This window comes from Electrona antarctica, assembly GCF_951216825.1.
Source record: "Electrona antarctica genome assembly, chromosome: 4".
Taxonomy (NCBI): Eukaryota; Metazoa; Chordata; class Actinopteri; order Myctophiformes; family Myctophidae; genus Electrona; species Electrona antarctica.
This window is the reverse complement of record NC_136809.1, coordinates 34704364-34722637: the sequence shown is the minus strand read 5'-3', so window position 1 is coordinate 34722637 and position 18274 is coordinate 34704364. Positions and strand designations below refer to the sequence as shown.

At 40.7% G+C, this 18274-nt stretch overlaps 1 protein-coding gene across 5 annotated transcripts in view; it reads right to left on the bottom strand.

Annotated features, from left to right (window-relative positions):
• rrbp1b (ribosome binding protein 1b) overlaps positions 1-18274 on the bottom strand; it is a 36947-nt gene that overhangs the window by 13316 nt on the left and 5357 nt on the right. For 2 of the 5 annotated variants that reach the window (XM_079499966.1, XM_079499968.1), the window contains exons 4-18: positions 17783-18017; positions 16598-16834; positions 15761-15903; positions 13959-14081; positions 12747-12899; positions 10288-10406; positions 9783-9936; positions 8290-8407; positions 7620-7951; positions 7156-7193; positions 6726-6806; positions 6297-6357; positions 5805-5842; positions 2183-2471; positions 195-305 (exon numbers count right to left, since the gene is read on the bottom strand). In XM_079499966.1, coding sequence (XP_079356092.1) covers positions 195-305; positions 2183-2471; positions 5805-5842; positions 6297-6357; positions 6726-6806; positions 7156-7193; positions 7620-7951; positions 8290-8407; positions 9783-9936; positions 10288-10406; positions 12747-12899; positions 13959-14081; positions 15761-15903; positions 16598-16834; positions 17783-18017 — 2232 coding nt within the window. The remainder of the gene's footprint in view (positions 1-194; positions 306-2182; positions 2472-5804; positions 5843-6296; positions 6358-6725; positions 6807-7155; positions 7194-7619; positions 7952-8289; positions 8408-9782; positions 9937-10287; positions 10407-12746; positions 12900-13958; positions 14082-15760; positions 15904-16597; positions 16835-17782; positions 18018-18274) is intronic. The other 3 variants (XM_079499967.1, XM_079499969.1, XM_079499970.1) reach the window with 3 other exon arrangements.

The window sequence follows — 18274 nt, the reverse complement described above, 5'->3', positions numbered from 1 at the left end:
CCACTGAATGAATATGCACAAGTTGCTCACAAGTAGTTGAGACTAAAACTGATGATCTTTACCGTTACTATCTACTCAAGAGAATGTTTTGGTATGAGAATATGCATGATTACATGACATAACATGTCATGTCATTTATAACGAACATGTTGAGTGTGTAGATCAGCTGACGTGGCTGCAAATGAAGGACTTACAGCGTTCTTGCTCTTGCTCTGTTCCACCTCCTCCTTCAGCAGTCTCACTTCTTCCTCCAGCTCAGCTACCCGTCTGTCTCTCTCCTTCAGTTCCTCCTCCAGCACTGCCTCCTGCACAGCCACCCAACAATTTAACATTTAAAATGTAGGCCTTTAGCAGGCGCTCTTATGCAGAGCATTCACAGTAACTACTGTAGGATACCAGCTAATCAGCTGGTAGCAGCTAGCAGCTGTCATGATGTCTAAATAACATTCTTAACATTTGCAGAGACAAAAAACAAAAACAAATCTAAGCATTAAAAACATGCACAGTATATGTGCATAGTAAACTAGCATTTGTCGAACAAAGGTGACAAGAAGCAGTGGTGTAAAGTAACTAAGTACATTTACTCAAGTACTGTATTCTAAAATTTAAAAAATGTGTGCAAATCTTTTAACATACAGCCTCAGGTATATATTTTAAAATTTTGCTTCTGGGGGTCCTTGGAACAAAATATTTTTGAGATGGGGGCCAGCAGCCAAATACATAATGTTGGGTGGTCCTTCTTTGACATGAAAAAGTTTGATAGCAGCTGAACAGCAGAACAGAAGACAACTTCTTTACTGTGCTACAGAAGCGAAAGTTTGCTTTGGACAAATCTGTTCTTCTTCGATAGAGGAGGAGGCATTCTTGTTGCGTGCAAACAGAACACTACAGAAGCAGTACGTACTGGAGTCATACTGCTGTGTTGCTTTTATTCCGTGTATGAGAATAACGTTCAGGTGAACAGTTAAACCTGTTGTTATGTAAAGTTAAGTCACCATTTCATTTGGGTACTTGACACGTTGTGAATCTAGTGAGGCGTGTTCACCGCTAGTAAACCTGTTATGCAAGTAACCACTGGATTTGGGTAGGCTTTAGGTGCGTCTTCAATTGACTCTAGGCGGACGCATTCTAGCGTGCACGTGTTCACCGTACCTGCACATGTCATGCACGTCAATTTTTTTTGTCTGTGCAACGAGCATGACATGTCAAATGGAGCTCACACTGCCACCAGGAACCAATAGAGACATCCCACTGTCACCAGCATCTAACTCTGGGTCCAGTGATGGAAGAAGTACTCACATGTTTTACTTAAGTAAAAGTTTCAATACTGAATGTAGATGGTACAAGTAGAAGTACCGTATTCAAAATGTACTTGAGTAAAAGTACAAAAGTAAAGTACGAAAGTATCAGCATCACAATAATAAGTACCGAAAAGTAAAACTACTCATTGTGCAGGATGTCCCATCTCAAGTTAAAAATGTATAAAACACACCTTTGAAAATAGCCGATCTACAAGCTCACAATGTCTCACTGACATCATTGATCGGAATTTAAAGCTAATAGATACAACCATTTTCTTTCCAGAAGAATTAGAATTCTGAAATAGTACTAATCGTTCTTGTATTAATGAATCAAAAATAATAATAATTAAAGGTACATTCAGTGATTTCACTTAATTCAACTATCACTTATTTGTTCTTATTTTGGATAATCCTCCCTACTATAAAGTGTGCTGACCATATAAGGAGTTCCTCCCTGTCCCCAGTGAGCCCCTGGGGTCAAAATACCCTAGTTTCGGTTTGGGCTTTGGGTGGCAAAGCTTTCATCCAATCAGGATGAGAGGTGGCTTCCTCCAATCATGATCGAGTGTGGCTGGCATTGGTGCGCGTGCTGTTGGTCTGTTGTACTTCCCCCAATGTAGAGCGTGTGCATGTGCACATCTTGTTACCGGGTGGACCGTTTTTTTTCTCCAAATCACCCAAATCACTGAATGCTCCTTTAACCGTACAAAGTTTGACATCTTGTTTGAAATGACCAAACCTGCCTACCGATACTTTGAGCAGATTTATCCAGTTTACTAGTCACCTTACATCAGGGTGGACTCTAGTTTCAGTGAATATGCACTGAATGCATGGAAATCAAATATGGAATGCTGATCATTCTGGTTGGTCTGGGAACTTACTGCTGTGGCGTCCAGCTCTTCTGGGGCATCTCCTGTGGCGTCCAGCTCTTCTGGGGCATCTCCTGTGGCGTCCAGCTCTTCTGGGGCATCTCCTGTGGCGTCTAGTAGTTCTGGGGCTTCCTCTGTGGCTTCCAGCTGTGCTGGGGCTTCCTCTGTGGCTTCCAGCTGTGCTGGGGCTTCCTCTGTGGCTTCCAGCTGTGCTGAGGCTTCCGCTGCGGCATCCAGCTGTGTTTTCAGAGCCTCCAGCTGCTCTGTGAGCGAGGAGATGAGCAGCTCCTTCTCATGCAGACTGGACCAACCAAAAAACACAACAACGTTCTGTCAGGGTTTTGCACGTCAATATCGATCTGCTAACTGTCTATCTATCATTGTGAAACAAGCTTCTAATCAACAGTAAGCTAAGAGAGACATATTACACACATATATAAAAATAAACGATATACCGTCTGAGACCAGACCAGGAATACCCTTTTAATACCTTAAACATGTTTTTAATAATTAAATAAAAAACACCATTACTGCATCAAAAGTAATCAACAAGAGGCAAACATTTTGAAAATAGCAGACCTACAAGCTCACAACACCTTGTTATGCAATGGGGGGGGGGGGGGGGGGGGGTCGCAGCCTGAAAAGGTAAAGAACCACTGTAATAAACAATACTACTTTAGATCAGGCAGCCCGGGACCCCTAGGGGGGGTCCTCAGAGATACTACAGGGGGTCCACCAAATCTTTGTGTGATAGGCACTTTATTTTTTTATTTTTACATGAACCACTTGAACCATAGCATCCCTATTCTGGGGGGGAAAAATAGCAGCTCTACAAGCTCACAACGCGTCTTTGAGACGTCGTGAGCTTGTAGATCTGCTATTTTCGGTGAGGTTCAAAGAGGGGAAAAAGAGCAGAACAGGTACCGAGCCAAAGCTCAAGTTCACAATGTATTGAGGGTTTAAGTTGTTAAATGTCTGAAAACACATATTTAACATGAATCCACTATGTAGTGGGGGTCCCTGCTTCATCTTTCTCTCAGCTAAGGGGTCCTTGGCCTGAAAAACCCTGCTTTAGATCCAATACTAAAATACTACAATTATGTAATATAAATGGCTTTCCACTGACCCTAAAGCTGTGTATCAAGTATTGAAGGAAAGACAATCACATGGCAGAAAAAGTAGAACAACAAAATCCATAGTCAACTACTTTATCTCCCTAAAGCAAAAAAAGAAATCACACCCGTGTGAAGGGAGCTCTTATCATCGTACATCATCCAATAAAAAAATGAATATACTTCCTCCTGAATTAATTTGTCAACTTATGTTATTATATTTTAACCATGATACAATGTTAAAAGAAAATAGCCCCTAAAAAAAAACTCGCCTGACTTATGCAACCCAGTTTGACCATCATTTTCCATTAGTAGGCAAAGTGAAAGCTATTTATTTTTCTCCATTATGTAAATGTCAACTGTCCTTTATTTTAAGAGGGCCAGTAAACAACCCATTTTCTTTTTACATGCCAATATCAGTATATCAAACAGATATTTGTTGTGCACTGTATGGAAGTCAGTATTCCATAGAATGAAAATATCAAAATGAAAAGGTGTTTCCCCGTTGAATACAACTTCCAGTGTCTTGTGTATTTCCCAGTGGTGGACTGTAACTAAGTACATTAACTTGAGTATATACAGTGGTCAAAACAGTACTCCCATTTTTTACTTAAGTAAATGTATCGATGCTGCAATATAGAAATATTCTGTTATAAGTAATAGTCCGGTATTCTAAATGTACTCGGGTAACATTACAAAAGTATTTGGTATCATAATCATATAGAAAGTACTCATTAGAATTTCCTGTTTCACAAGTTTTAAAATGTATAAAAATTGATTGAAAATATCAGATCAACAAGCTCAACAAGCTATTTTCAAATGGCCGAAATGTATATAGGATGGAAGTGGTTAATGTATGTTTTGTAATAATCAAAATCTACAAAGTAACCAACTAAACTTTTTAAATAATTGTAGTGGAGTAAAGTATAATATTTGCCTCTGAGATGTAGTGGAGTAGAAGTAAAAGCTACTGCAAATTGGAAATACTCCAGTCCTCAAAATTCTACTTAAGTACAGTGAATGTACTTAGTTAGTTTATGAGTATGTACTTTGTCCACCACTGTGTATGTCTGTCCATAAATGTCTCATTACCGGGCAGTCCCAGTTTGAGTAGAGTATATGCCAGTGGTTAGCATTCTGACTACCACACAGTCTCCAGCATTTTGTGTCTTCTCCCGCAAAATGTGTGTTCTGGTTTGGAGTAATAAAAAACCTAATTAGACATTTCCAATCTCTCTCTCTCCCATGAGTGTGAGTTGGCACCACTGTGAATCAAAACCTCATTGAAATGAAATCTCATTAAAATCACAAAATGACCTTTGTTTCTCATTTTCTGTCGAATGAGGTTTCTTTCTCGTGAAGTCTAGTATACAATATGGAATAATACCCCTATTCGACTCTGATTTCTGATCCTCCAATTCTAATGGATATAGTTTTTTATATGTGGAGATATCTGAAAAAATCATGTTGTTCTTTTTTTCTTTTTTTTTATCCCACGATTTTGTAACCCATTTTTCCCTAAAATTGCCTAAAATGTAATCCTGGGCGCTAATCTCCCTCTGCCAACCTGGGGAGAGCCCCGAACTGCTCCCTTCAATGCATGAGGAGTAAGCAGGCTGCATCTTATCACCTGACAGGGGGGAGTTTCCCCGGTAGGATGGAAGGAAGGAACACATTATTACAACCAGTTCCTTCCTTTCCCCTCCATCAGGCGCCCCAGCTGACCAGGGGGAGGCAGTATAGAGATCAGGACTACTGCATGTGTTTTGGGAGGGTAAACACGGGAAGAACATGCAAACTCCACACAGAAAGGCCATTTCGTCAACTCCAGCTAGGGTATGTATGGGTGCTGATGACGCGGAGGAGAGAACACGGCCCCAGCACATCGAACACAACGATGTGTCCCCCAAAATCTGGTTGTTCTGAATCATATTTTTACTTATATATTACTTATATATATTCCTTATCAATTTATTTTATTTTTTATCTAGAGTCAAATTAGTTGGGCTTAAAATCAGGGTCACATGCACACCATATAATTATTCTGAATTTACCTTGTAATCCATATTCATCTCTAACAGAGTTCCAGACATTAAGATTTAAATTTTATAATTTTGTACACGATTTTGCACATTATTTATGAATTTGGGCAAATCGTTATTGCCTAGTTATTTCCTTAATTGGGGTATCCTTAATCAATGGCACTCCCATATCTTTTCATCTGGTATGGTACTCTTGGTTAGACAAGTTGATCAACGGTCTGATTTGAGTATAGTCTTTCTTTGACACGTGGTACAACCATACCACCTTTCTCCTTTTGAGTTGTTTTTTTACCTTGCCAGATGAATCTGAAGATAACTTTATGCCACTGATTATAAACATTTTTTTAAACGAATGGATAGAATAACCATTAAGATAATGATCGATAGTTGCAGCCCACAAATCAAGCACATCAAATAATCCATAACCACAATGCAAATTTACACAAAGGCAATTTACTATTGTTACAATGAGTCCCCTACCTGCTCTGTAGAAGTTCCATTTCAGCCATGTTCGGAGTCTGCAAATAAAAGCATAATCATAAAACAGGTTGGTCAAATAGGATTGGTTGATTGGGTACAATATCTCAATGTGAAGTGCATGAGAGACAGATAGATTACTATTATAATAATAGATCTTTACCCTTTTAACCAAGAAACAGCACTTAAGGACCTCTAAAGTTTGCATACAATATTCGGGAGCTTCCATTCAGTTATATCTACCTTCTTGCAGAAATTATTCTAGCAATGAAATTGTTACATTTTATTTGAAATTGAAGGTTTAATTGGAATATGTCTATGATCTTCCATCTTGCCATAATTTGGTAATCGTTTTACAAAAGTAATAAAAACTGAGAACAGGTTTGCTGGTTGGGTGAAGTAGACATCATTCAATGAAAACACTTTGAAAGGATTGTTCGGCCCAAAGTCTGTCGTTATTGAAAACACATTAAACTGAACTGAGGTCAGACTTACAGTGATGTCTGTCTGTTGTTCTTCAACTGGAGCGATGGCCTCTTCTATCTCCTCAACAACACTGTGGAAACATTTCACACATTTTACATTTCTAACCGCAGATTGGCAATCCTACCAATAGCCGATCTATGAGCTCATGGCGAGGAGGTGTCGCGATGGAGGTTTGACGTCTCCTTTTAGAATCTAACCATGAGCAAGGCACTGAATCACAGACCTCTCCTCGCTGTGGGTGTGAATCTGTAAATTGTGTGTATTCCTGCACTATCTGCATTGAGTGATCTCACTACAAGGAAATTGATTTATTGAAGATTTCAATTGTACATAAACTTTGTTTTGATTGTATTGTTCCACTTTGTGCTTTGGCAATGTAAACGTATGTTTTCTCATGCCAATAAAGCCCTTTGAATGTAATAGAATGTGTAAACCAACCTGGTGGTCAGCTCCAGCTCACATCTCAGCTGTTTCAGTTCCTCTTCCATTACATTCATCTGATCCTCCTTGTCCTTCAGACTGGACACACACACACACACACACACACACACACACACACACACACACACACACACACACACACACACACACACACACACACACACACACACACACACACACACACACACACACACACACACACACACACACACACACACACACACACACACACACACACACACACACACACACACACACACACACACACACACACACACACACACACACACACACACACAGTGTGAAACACAGTCAGTTACTGAAACTCATTATGCTTCATGTTCTGCAATAGTCATGATTGATAGCTCATGATTTGATTGTTCGGGGGAATTTAAAATATGTGAGACATCAAAGAAAACAATCCTACCAGTTTTTCAGTTCCTCCACCTCAGATGACTGGTCAACCTGTTGACAACATATTTGAGTTGACTCATTTATTAAGGATTCATTCCGGCATGCTTTTTTATGGAGTTCCTACAGACGTTTGTGCTGTAGTTGTAACGATATGGTTGTAGTATATTCTACTGTAGTATTTTCTTTTTGTAACATATAGGGTGTTCTTATACAGGGCAAGGTATACAGTACATATGCTTCTTTTTACATATGTACATATGTACATGTACAAACAGACGAATATACAAACATGAACAAAACAACAAGATAATCAAATGGTTTAAATACACGAGGACGTTAAAAACACAACAAAGACCTTTCCCCTCCCACTTGGAGCTTTGGATCCCTCCCACCTCACCATATATAGGCAAATAGAATGTTTCTTGAAAAGAGTTGACTCTACAAATCGTTTGTAGTATATACTACTGTAGTTTGTACCTGGAATTCCGACACAACCTCTGATGCGACCTCTGATGCGACCTCTGATGCGACCTCTGGCACGACCTCTGGCACGACCTCTGGCACGACCTCTGGCACGACCTCTGGTGCGACCTCTGACGTGACCTCTGGTGCGACCTCTAACATGACCTCTGGTGCGACCTCTGACGTGACCTCTGGTGCGACCTCTGACGTGACCTCTGGTGCGACCTCTGGTGCGACCTCTGGTGCAGCCTCCTGTGTGAGAGTCTCTATCTGGTCCTTGAGGGCTTGCAGTTCAGTGGAGCTTTCCTTCAGCTGGGCGTCGGTGGACACCAGCTTCTCTGTCAGCTCTGAGGTGGAAATGACAAGAAATGTCATCGTCTAAAAACACATGTGTCCTCATCTGTAGCCATGTTTGAATAGTGTGCATGTAGGCCAAAGCAATATATGGATCATATTATATCCACAGTGGTCGAAAGTAACTAACTCCATTTCTTAAGTACTGCACTTTACTGGAGTACTTCCAATTTTCAATTCTTCTACTCTAGTTACTAGTTACTGTTTAATGTACTCAATGCGAATTCCATACAAGGGAAAAAACTGAGGTTCCAATATGAATGGATTTAACGGAATTACAGACATCACACAGAGTTCAATGGAAGCGAAGCGTGAACCAAAGCGTACTGACCGCTGATGAGGGCAGCGTCCTGCTGGCTTTTAGCCAATTGTTCCTGGGACTGCAAGAGCAGCTGGTTCAATTCCTCCAACCTCTGCTTCAGAGAAAACTCACTGTCCGCTTGGCTGGCCTACAGATGGACAGACAGATGGACAGTCAGACGGACGGACGGACAGACGGACACAACAAACAGGATAACCGCTTAAGCCCTTTACACTTTGTTGGGCAACAAAGAGCGTAAATAGCAGATCTACAAGCTCACAACATGTGAGAGTGACACATTGTGAGCTTGTACTGTAGATCTATTATTTACGGTAATTCTTGAAAATATTTATTTTGAACATGTGTCGCTTATAAATTAGCCTTTGGTGCTATAAATTGTTTTGTCAATACATAACCTTATTTTCTTAAAGAGCTAAAGCTGTTGTGATAATAATAATCATTGCTATAGAGCAGGGGTTTTCAACTGATTCTGAACGAGGGACCACCACCCTGACTTAGAATCAACCTGGGGACCACTATTGTGTTGGGTCATTTGGGTGGCGATATGGGCTAAGATTAGTGCTTTTGTATCACTTGCTATGCATCCCAGATTCCCATGTGTATACATCACATTGTTTCTCAACCAATGGTCCATTGACTACTAATAATAATGACTCAGACAATCCGGTGCACTTCCCCCTTTGATATTCCGGACTCCCATTTTCAGTTGAATTTCTTGACCTCCAACTTGTCAGTAAATGATTATGTGGATGGTCATCACAGGTCACCAGGTCATTCAGTTCACGGTTTCTCAAGTAGTGGAAAGACATTTTAAAAAATCAACAAATCCTACATTACTAAATATATGCTCAGGGACCACATGCAATACCTCCACGGACCACCAGCGGTCCACAGAACACCAGTTGAAAACCTCTGCTATAGAGTATTTGTTCAGTAACAGGGGTCACCCTGTCTCTACAGGCTACAGCTCTTAAAATTAATGTTCAGGTCAGGTGGGTTGTAAATTATATACGATCAGGAGAGAGAACCCATTTACCAGCTTCAATTAGAGAATTATAGTGTTTTTTTCTCATTTTTGATTGATTTTATTAGACGTCATGCAAGAAAAAACAAGTTACATCATGTTCATTTAGGAAGCGTCAAGGATATCATTTAGGAAGCGTCAAGGATAAATACACAATACAGTCTTACCGACTTATTTTCATTGTGGTCCTCGGTCTGGGACAAACAAAATATATACAGGCAAACATTACATCAATAACTAAAACAATCAAGAGCTACACTACCTACATCATCATAAATACTTCCAATTTGTCTTTTTTTTAAAGAGTTCCTGGACAAACACTATACTAATACTACTGCAATTTAATTTAATTAGCTTCATGAAAATGGTTAATAAGGCTTGATACTTTCAATTGTTGCAAAAAAAAGCAAGAGGAACAATTTGTGCATTTTCGTTCAGAAATCATGGATAATTTGGTGGGTATTGGGCGGGTTCTCACCTGGACCTGCGCGAACTGTTGCTCTGTGGCGGCCATCTTAGCTTCCAGAGACTTCCTGTACTCGTCGTCAGCCTGGTGGACTTCCGTCCTCTCCCCCAGCTCCCTGCTCAGACGCACACAGTCCTGACGCAGCTTAGCCAGCTCTGCATTCTGCCTGGACCACCACAGGATGCATGGTTAACCACTGAAACCCTATTATGGTTTACCTCGAGTCCTACAGGGCTATATACTAGTGTCTTCTTCTGTTTTCTCATGTTGCTATGAGTAGGTGATGTAATGGTGATGTAAAACAAACGGTGACAAAACAAACATTAAATTATTTTGTATTGTTAATGGCATTTAATGTTTATGTTAGGGACAAGATTGTACATTTTACCTTCATTGTCAATGGCGTTTTTAAAACAAACATTGAACTAAAAACAAACATTAAACCTGTATATAGAAGGGGCTAGCGCCCCTCAAAAACAAAAAAGACAGACAGACAGACAGACAGACGGACAGGTACCTGCTCTCTGCCTGGCTGGTAGCCTGGTTCAGAGCGTCTCTCAGTATGGAGTTCTCCTGCTGCAGTCGAGCCAGTTGTGCGTTGGGTCCGTTCTCCAGCTGTTCCTGGAGACTGATGACCTGGGGTTTGCAACACAACCAGCATTAGCCACTAACTAAGCACTAAAAGCCTTTTTGGTCGATTGAATAATGTATTATTCGGAAATGCAAACTGTACAAAGTACAGTCGGATATTTGGGCTAAAAGGATAACACTCGTGTTGTATTCAATTCATCAAATCAACACATGGCATCAACAAATATTAACAACTATTAGCCTATGTGCAAAGTTAAAAAAAAATAATAATAATTAAAACGGTGGCAGGGACACCACCTTTTGATGGGAATTAAAATGTCCTTGCCGTCTCCTGATAGATGTTTGTTCATGCCAATTTTGAAAGAAGCCAATGTTACACAGCCTTTAAAGCAGGGATCAGCGACCTTCTTTAAATTAAGTGCCATGTTTTTATCTTCTAGATCGTCAGTGTGCCATATCAACATTAATTAATTTTAAGGACACCACGTGAAAAATTCCAACATATTTTGATTGTCCACAAATATAAAGTTTTTCCTTCTTTTTAAATATTTTCTTTCACGTTGTTATAATGATCATTAGACTCAGAGCAATAACAGAGTTCAGTTTTAACACATTTTGTGCCCAAGACGTCTGTGGACGTCTTTGGTATTACCGCACGGGCAGAGCCCAAGACGTCTGTGGACGTCTTTGAAAAAAAATAATATATATATATATATATATTTTGATTTATTTATTTTGTATTAAAAAAAATCAAAAAAATCAAAACAATGATTTTTTTTTTTTTTACGTGGTGCCAAAGTTTGTGTTTTCGCCATTGAGAATGTATTTGGCGTTTAAATTAAATAACTCAGAAACTATAAAACATTTCAAAGTAAAAAGTTCCAGCATGTGTCTCCACAGTCAGCTGAATTATAAAAAATGTGAATGGATTTTCTAGGTGAAAGTGATTTTTGGGCAGTTTTGCGTGGGCTCTCTAATGAATGTAGAATGCAGGATGTAATTTACACACAAATGTGAGGGACTTCATTTATTTGACTGCATTTTTTATATAATAGTTTATTTCAAACCAAAAAAATTAAAAATACTCTCACACACTTGCCAGTGTGCCAGTGATCACCCTCCTTTGTGCCAATGTTGCCTACCCCTGCTTTAAAGGACCACTTCACCACTTTTCAACCCATCTTCAAATAATTGGTCCTCACTAATGTTCATGATAAAATATCACATTTTCCTACTCGGTCTGTGCCAGTTCAGAAATCTGTCTTCCAATGACATCATCGTTAGGCAGATTTTTTTAAATATGATTTTATTATTATGATTTTAATATTTTGATTTTTATTATCGTGAGAATGATGGCTTCCATTGAAATGTGGTCCTTTAATGCCCTGTCAGGGCAGCTGTCAGGGCAGTAGCAGTGTCCCAAATGTTCCCATGTTTGTTCTAAATTTGAGGGTACCAGATTATGGGTGCTCTCTCTAGTGTTGTAGCTGTGGGTGTCACTCACTCTATACAGTTCACCCCCCAGGGCTCTATACTAGGACCCATCCTGTTTTTCCCTCTACATCAAACATATTTTCTGTGAAAATAGCCAATCGACAAGCTCACAACACATCGAATTGAGAGACACGTTATGAGCTTATGGACCTGCTATTTTCGCGGATTGTTTTGCCTATTTCCGTGAGGCCAATGTGAAACATGCATTGCAAGTGGTCCCCCAAATGATTGGCAAAACATTAACAATGTTATTGATGATAATAGAACATTAATGACAAAAAAGGGCAGGTTATGAAAAAGAAATCTGACCCGTGTATCACTAGTGCCCAGGTATTTGTTCAGTAACAGGGGTCACCCTGTCTCTACAGGCTACAGCTCTTAAATTTAATGTTCAGGTCAGGTGGGTTGTAAATTATATACGATCAGGAGAGAGAACCCATTTACCAGCTTCAATTTTATAGTGTTTTTTTCTCATTTTTGATTGATTTTATTAGACGTCATGCAAGAAAAAACAAGTTACATCATGTTCATTTAGGAAGCGTCAAGGATAAATACACAATACAGTCTTACCGACTTATTTTCATTGTGGTCCTCGGTCTGGGACAAACAAACATTGCAACAAAATATATACAGGCAAACATTACTTCAGCTTATGGAGCTGCTATTTTCGGATTGTTTTGCCTATTTCCGTGAGGCCAATGTGAAACATGCATTGCAAGTGGTCCCCCAAATGATTGGCAAAACATTAACAATGTTATTGATGATAATAGAACATTAATGACGAAAAAGGGCGGGTCATGAAAAAAGAAATCTGACCCGCGTATCACTAGTGCCCAGGCTGATCCAGCAAAAATGTTTGGAGTTAAAGTAACGGTTGATCTGTCCTCTCACCTTCATGTTGAGGGTCTGGGTCTGCGTCAGGTGGTCCTGGTAGGAAGCCTGCATGCGGTCCTGCAGGGCGTTGTTCTCCAGGGACTGCGTGCTCAGCTCGCTGCTCAGACGGGACTCCAACGAGGCCAGCTTGGATTTTTCCACTCCAAGCTCCTGTGAGGGAGAATGAACAGTGGTCGTTTGCAAACATCTCTGGACAAAATTATGTTAATTAATATCTCAAGACAGATTCAGAACTCTCGTTACAATGTGTAGAGTTAGGAATGTTAGGAATGTAAACAAAGACCAGAAGTGGAGTACTAAAGGAGACTGAACGGCCAAGATCCGGTCTCTACAAGTGAAAGCGCATAGTGCCCCCAGAGACCACCGGAACCAAAAATCAATATTCCTAAAACCTGAAAATGTTGCTAATATTTGTTAATTTAAGTGTTACCTGCCTGAGGAAGGTCCGGAGGGACCGAAACGTTGCTTCATTAAATAAGACAATACTCATGTACCGAGCAAATACACAGTGTGCGGGTGTACCTTATTGTTTTCATTGATGTCCACTGGCCTACGCACCTGTGCATACGCCTAAATTCTAGGTGTGCGAAAGTTTTCTCCTACAGTTAATTTAAGTGTTGACATATGTAGTACAGAAAATTACTAATAGATAAAATGGATTAGTTTGATTAACTTCCCCCGCAGTCGTGCTCAGTTTCCGGTGGGAGTGACAACAGGACTGGGCTTGTTGTGAGCCCCTCACTTCACACAGGTGTGATTTTTTTATATTACTCGTACAGCATTTATCCATACACCACGCAAACCGGCACACACTATCACCATAGTCATGTGATCAACACGGATTTGTCCGATTTTCCATGTTCCATCCCGATTGGCTAAGGTTGCCTTCGTTCCAAAGTATGCAGCATTGGTCTGTTTTGAACAAAATGCCTCACATCATGAACACAGTGTGCGATTTCCGTGAAATTATGCACGTACATTCCCACTAGTCCAGGAAGAAATGCCACTTCATTATTTTCAAATCAGCCTCATGGCGGCGCTATAACAGGCCGATTCGTTTTTTTACCTATAACTATACACGATCGGTGTAAAGCTTTGTATGCGCACTCCCTAGAGGCCAAGGAAAACCCCAGTGGCAGTACGACCCTGTGGTTGTGGGGAATTGAATGTGTGACCTCCTGCTTACAGTACCACCTCACTGATGCCTACCTTGGTGAGTTCTCTGAGCTTGTTCTTTGCAGTGGTGGCGTCTTCCTGTTCAGTGGCCAGCTGTTTCTCTCTCTCTTCCAGCGTTTTCTTCAGAGCCGTGAGAGGGTCACCCTTCTGACAGGCCTGATAATACACACACGGTTTTATTAGTCCAAGAACAGCATTCTGAACATGAACGATAGATCAACAATTGTAAATAGATTTTAATTGTATAACTGTATGATGTTTTGTTGTGCCACATACTGGAAAAATATAAAAACATTATCAGCAAAAGAAAACCCAACAAGAGACAGATCTACAAGTTTACAAGCATGTGAGCTTGTAGATCTGTTATTTTCAAATAGCCACTGTATCAGGTTTAAAGATGTAGTGAAATGAAAAATATATTTTTCATATTTTTAGAGCATATCATCATATGGGCATACTTAACAATAGATGCCCAAACAATGGGAAAATTGCCATTTTTGTGTATGCCCAGCTTTCCGGGTTTGTGTAAACACAAACATTGGCTTGTGATTAGCTGATCACCCCATAGCGATGATTTGATTGGCTGAGCAAAGTACATATTGAAGATAAAAGTGAGGGCTGAAAAGACCCGGAAAAGTGAGGATGCAAATTTTGAGTGGCCAGAATTACATGTATGATGATGTATGATGGTATGAGCGCCCCTCACTTCACACGGGTGTGATTCTTATATCAAAAGTCCATAAAAAGCCCATTTTAATTATTCTTTTGAAGAAAAACGTGCTGCATGATGACGTAATGCAGCCCCGACAAATATAAATGTATGATTTCATTCACCCGTTTGGTTCCCACAGCAGCACGTTCCTCCAAACACAGCTGTTGATTACAGAACTACTCCGTCTTTGAGGGGTGCTAGCTTGGCTGAGCACGGAATGTGATGCATGATGGTAAGAGCGCCCCTCACTTCACACGAGTGTCCAGACAGTATATTACTCATTTAAAACGTAATCAGCACGCTAAAATATGTATCTGAAAACAAAACATTATAGGTTCGAAATAAGCCAGGCAGTAGTAAACACGCATGGCTGGTGTCTTTCTCTCCCTTGTAAACAAACAGACTGCATCCGGTGTGAAGCACAGCTTCTAACATCCCATAGTCTGAAGCAAGGGATGCGGCGCTCAGGCACAGGCTTCCGTTTCAGACTGAAACTTCTAAATAAAATGACAGAAAAGGCCATTGCACTCAAAGGGCGAAGGGCTTGTTTTCATAGACCCAGTTACTCGGTTGTCTCGCAAAAGCTAACCTGGCAACCCTGTAAGCGACACAGGGCTTTGGGATTTTGTGCAGTCATTCAACTAATTCAAAAAGTAATTGTTGGAATAAAATAAATAAAAGAAAGAAATGGACACTTGAAGCCCTAAACTCATGCCTCAACCCATCCATATCAGTGAGTATTGAGTAAAAACAACTATACTCCTCTGGGGACACGCATGTACATTGCCAACCATGCATGTTCTTTGTTATGTAATATCACCAAATAAAATCAATCAATCAATCAATATCATTGCTGTCAAGCAGAAACCTTGTATCTCTATATTTCAGTAAATTAATGCTACTACTTAGTCGTACACGGGTATCATGCACAAGTTGTGGACATGGCTGATCAACAAGCTTTCAGGTAAATATTGAACCAATGAAAAGTATTAACGAGAGATTGTGAGTTGTGACAAAAAAATAACTACATTGGAATACAGGTTTCTTTCTATTCTATTTTTCCTGAAAGAGTTTGGACATACATGGTCTCCTCCCGACAAGAGGGACCAAAGCCGTTTCCTACCAGTTGCCAGGAGTCCTGAGAGATGCCGGCCTTGTCGCTGAGCACCTCGATTAGCTTGTGAGTCTCTGCCTCGCTGAAGCTCATGCTGCTCACCGTGGTTAACAGGCTCTTATAGGGCAGCAACAGAGCATCCACACTGTCCACTGAGGAGAGGAGAGGAGAGGAGAGGAGAGGAGAGGAGAGGAGAGGAGAGGAGAGGAGAGGAGAGGAGAGGAGAGGAGAGGAGAGGAGAGGAGAGGAGAGGAGAGGAGAGGAGAGGAGAGGAGAGGAGAGGAGAGGAGAGGAGAGGAGAGGAGAGGAGAGGTTTGTTTACTGTATGTGCTAAAGGAGTTTTGATTGATTGATTGAAAATGCTATTAACAGTTTGAAGAATGGGTACAGTTCAAGGAAAGTACAGGTCAATACACAAACTGCTAAGAGGACAAAACCAGAAAAAGCACCAAGACTTCTTTACATAACGGTCCTCCAATTTCAATTCATCAAAACATTTAAAGACATACAAATATAGTGGAGTAACTTTGAGAGCTGTTTCACATAAGTCAATGAGGAGACTATCTTGAAATATCAATTTATAATCAAGAAAATGTATATTCAACCAATATTTGTGAGTTACATCCTTCAAGGTAACTACACAACCTAAACCTCTACCAAAGTCTCATTGAGCTTTGAGACTGTTGTACAATGTTGTACAACAGTGACATAAAGAAAAAGTGCGAAAAGAGTTGATCAAAAGCTCACAATGTCGCAATGCTTTTTGGAAAACGCAAATATTTCTTTCAAATGGATTATTTTGATCGATTTGTTTGATTAATTGTTACTGATCCAAAATCCACTCACCTAGTTCAGCTTTGTCCTTGGATTTCTTCTTCTTCGCCGGTGCTTCAGCCTTTGGTTCTTCAGCGACCAGGGGCGGGGCGGCATCGGTCACCGGGGCAACCACTGCCACAAGGGGCGTGGCCACAGCGGCCTCCGCCGGGGCGACGGGAGCCAGCTCGGCTGCGGCGGCCGCGGCAGCAGCCTTGGACTTCTTCTTCTTCTTCTTCTCTTTAGGGGACGGGGCTGCCAGAGCCTCCACTGTAGGGAGAGGATTGTAATTGTGTTAGGTCACCAAAATAAAAGTTTTGGATTATACAATCTTGTTGAATCTCAACGCTGATTCATGATTTGAGGCATTTTGTTCGAAAAATGTGTTTTGCTAAAATCCACCTGAGGTATTTATTCCTCGGCCTTGTAGGAATGTGTGTAATATTTCACATAAATTGCATGCTGTGTTCATGATTTGAGGCATTTTGTTCAAAACCAATCCTACAAACTTTGGAAGCCAATGTTAGCCAATTAGGATGGAATATGAAATATCGGACAGATCCATCTTGATCACATGACTATAGAGATACTGTGTACAGATTTGCGGGATTTTTGGACAGAATCTGAAGGAATAATATCATAAAATGTGTTTTAGAAAAGTCGGCCTCTTGGTATAAAAGGCAGATGTGAAAAATGTTTTTTCCTTGGCTTCTCTAGTAGGGAGTTTGCATGCGAAGTTTCACGCAGATCAGTGCAGTTATAGGTACTTGTTATAGCGCCACCATGAGGCTGATTTAAAGATTTTCCAGTGGCATTTCATCCTTGGCCTAGTGGGAATGTGAAAGATTTCACGTAAATTGCACCGTTCATGATTTGAGGCATTTTGTTCAAAACGGACCAATCCTGCAAACTTTGGAAGTCAATCTTAGCCAATCGGAATGGAATATGGAAAATCGGAGAGATCTGTGTTGATCACGACAATAGAGTCTGAGAATCTGCCTCATGGTGGCGCTATAACAAGCAGTTCTGGAAAATGTGAGGCAGAGGTTCAGAATTGGCATCCAGGGAGTGTGTTAGATGAGATTAGATGTAACAGATGGAAGGACACACAGGGACGGACTGACGAGACAGGGGCGAAAACATATTATCTGCCATGCTATCGCCTGGCGGAGACAATACAAAAAATAATAACGAAAAATGCAAAACGTATATAATAACCTTGCACTGCCGCAACAGCGGCCACAACCACCGGTTCTGGCTCAACCACCAGCTCAGGCTCAGGTTCGGGCTCAGGCTCGGCCTCTGGCTCCGGTTCTGCTTCTGGTTCAGGTTCGGGTTCAGCTTGGGGTTCGGGTTCCGAGGCCACAGCAACAGGTTCCGGGGCGATGGCTTCAACTTCGGATTCCAGCTCGTCAGAGGTTGCCGTGCCAAGCGTCTCCACCACAATGGCAGCCTAGGGTTGTTGTCGCGAGGAAGACAGTTTAGTCGACTATTGATTGGCACACAAATAATTGCAATCCATTAAATTCATGTAGATTTGTTTTGTTTTTGTTGCATTCCTGAGCCAATAATCCAAGATTTGACTGATGGAAGTAAATAGTAGACCAATCTTAACAAGAGTAAAACTATATTAAAACATTAGCTTTGAACCTGGATCATCAGTAGGTTCATCAGTGATTACACCGTGTGCGTTATTTTGGGAGTTTATAT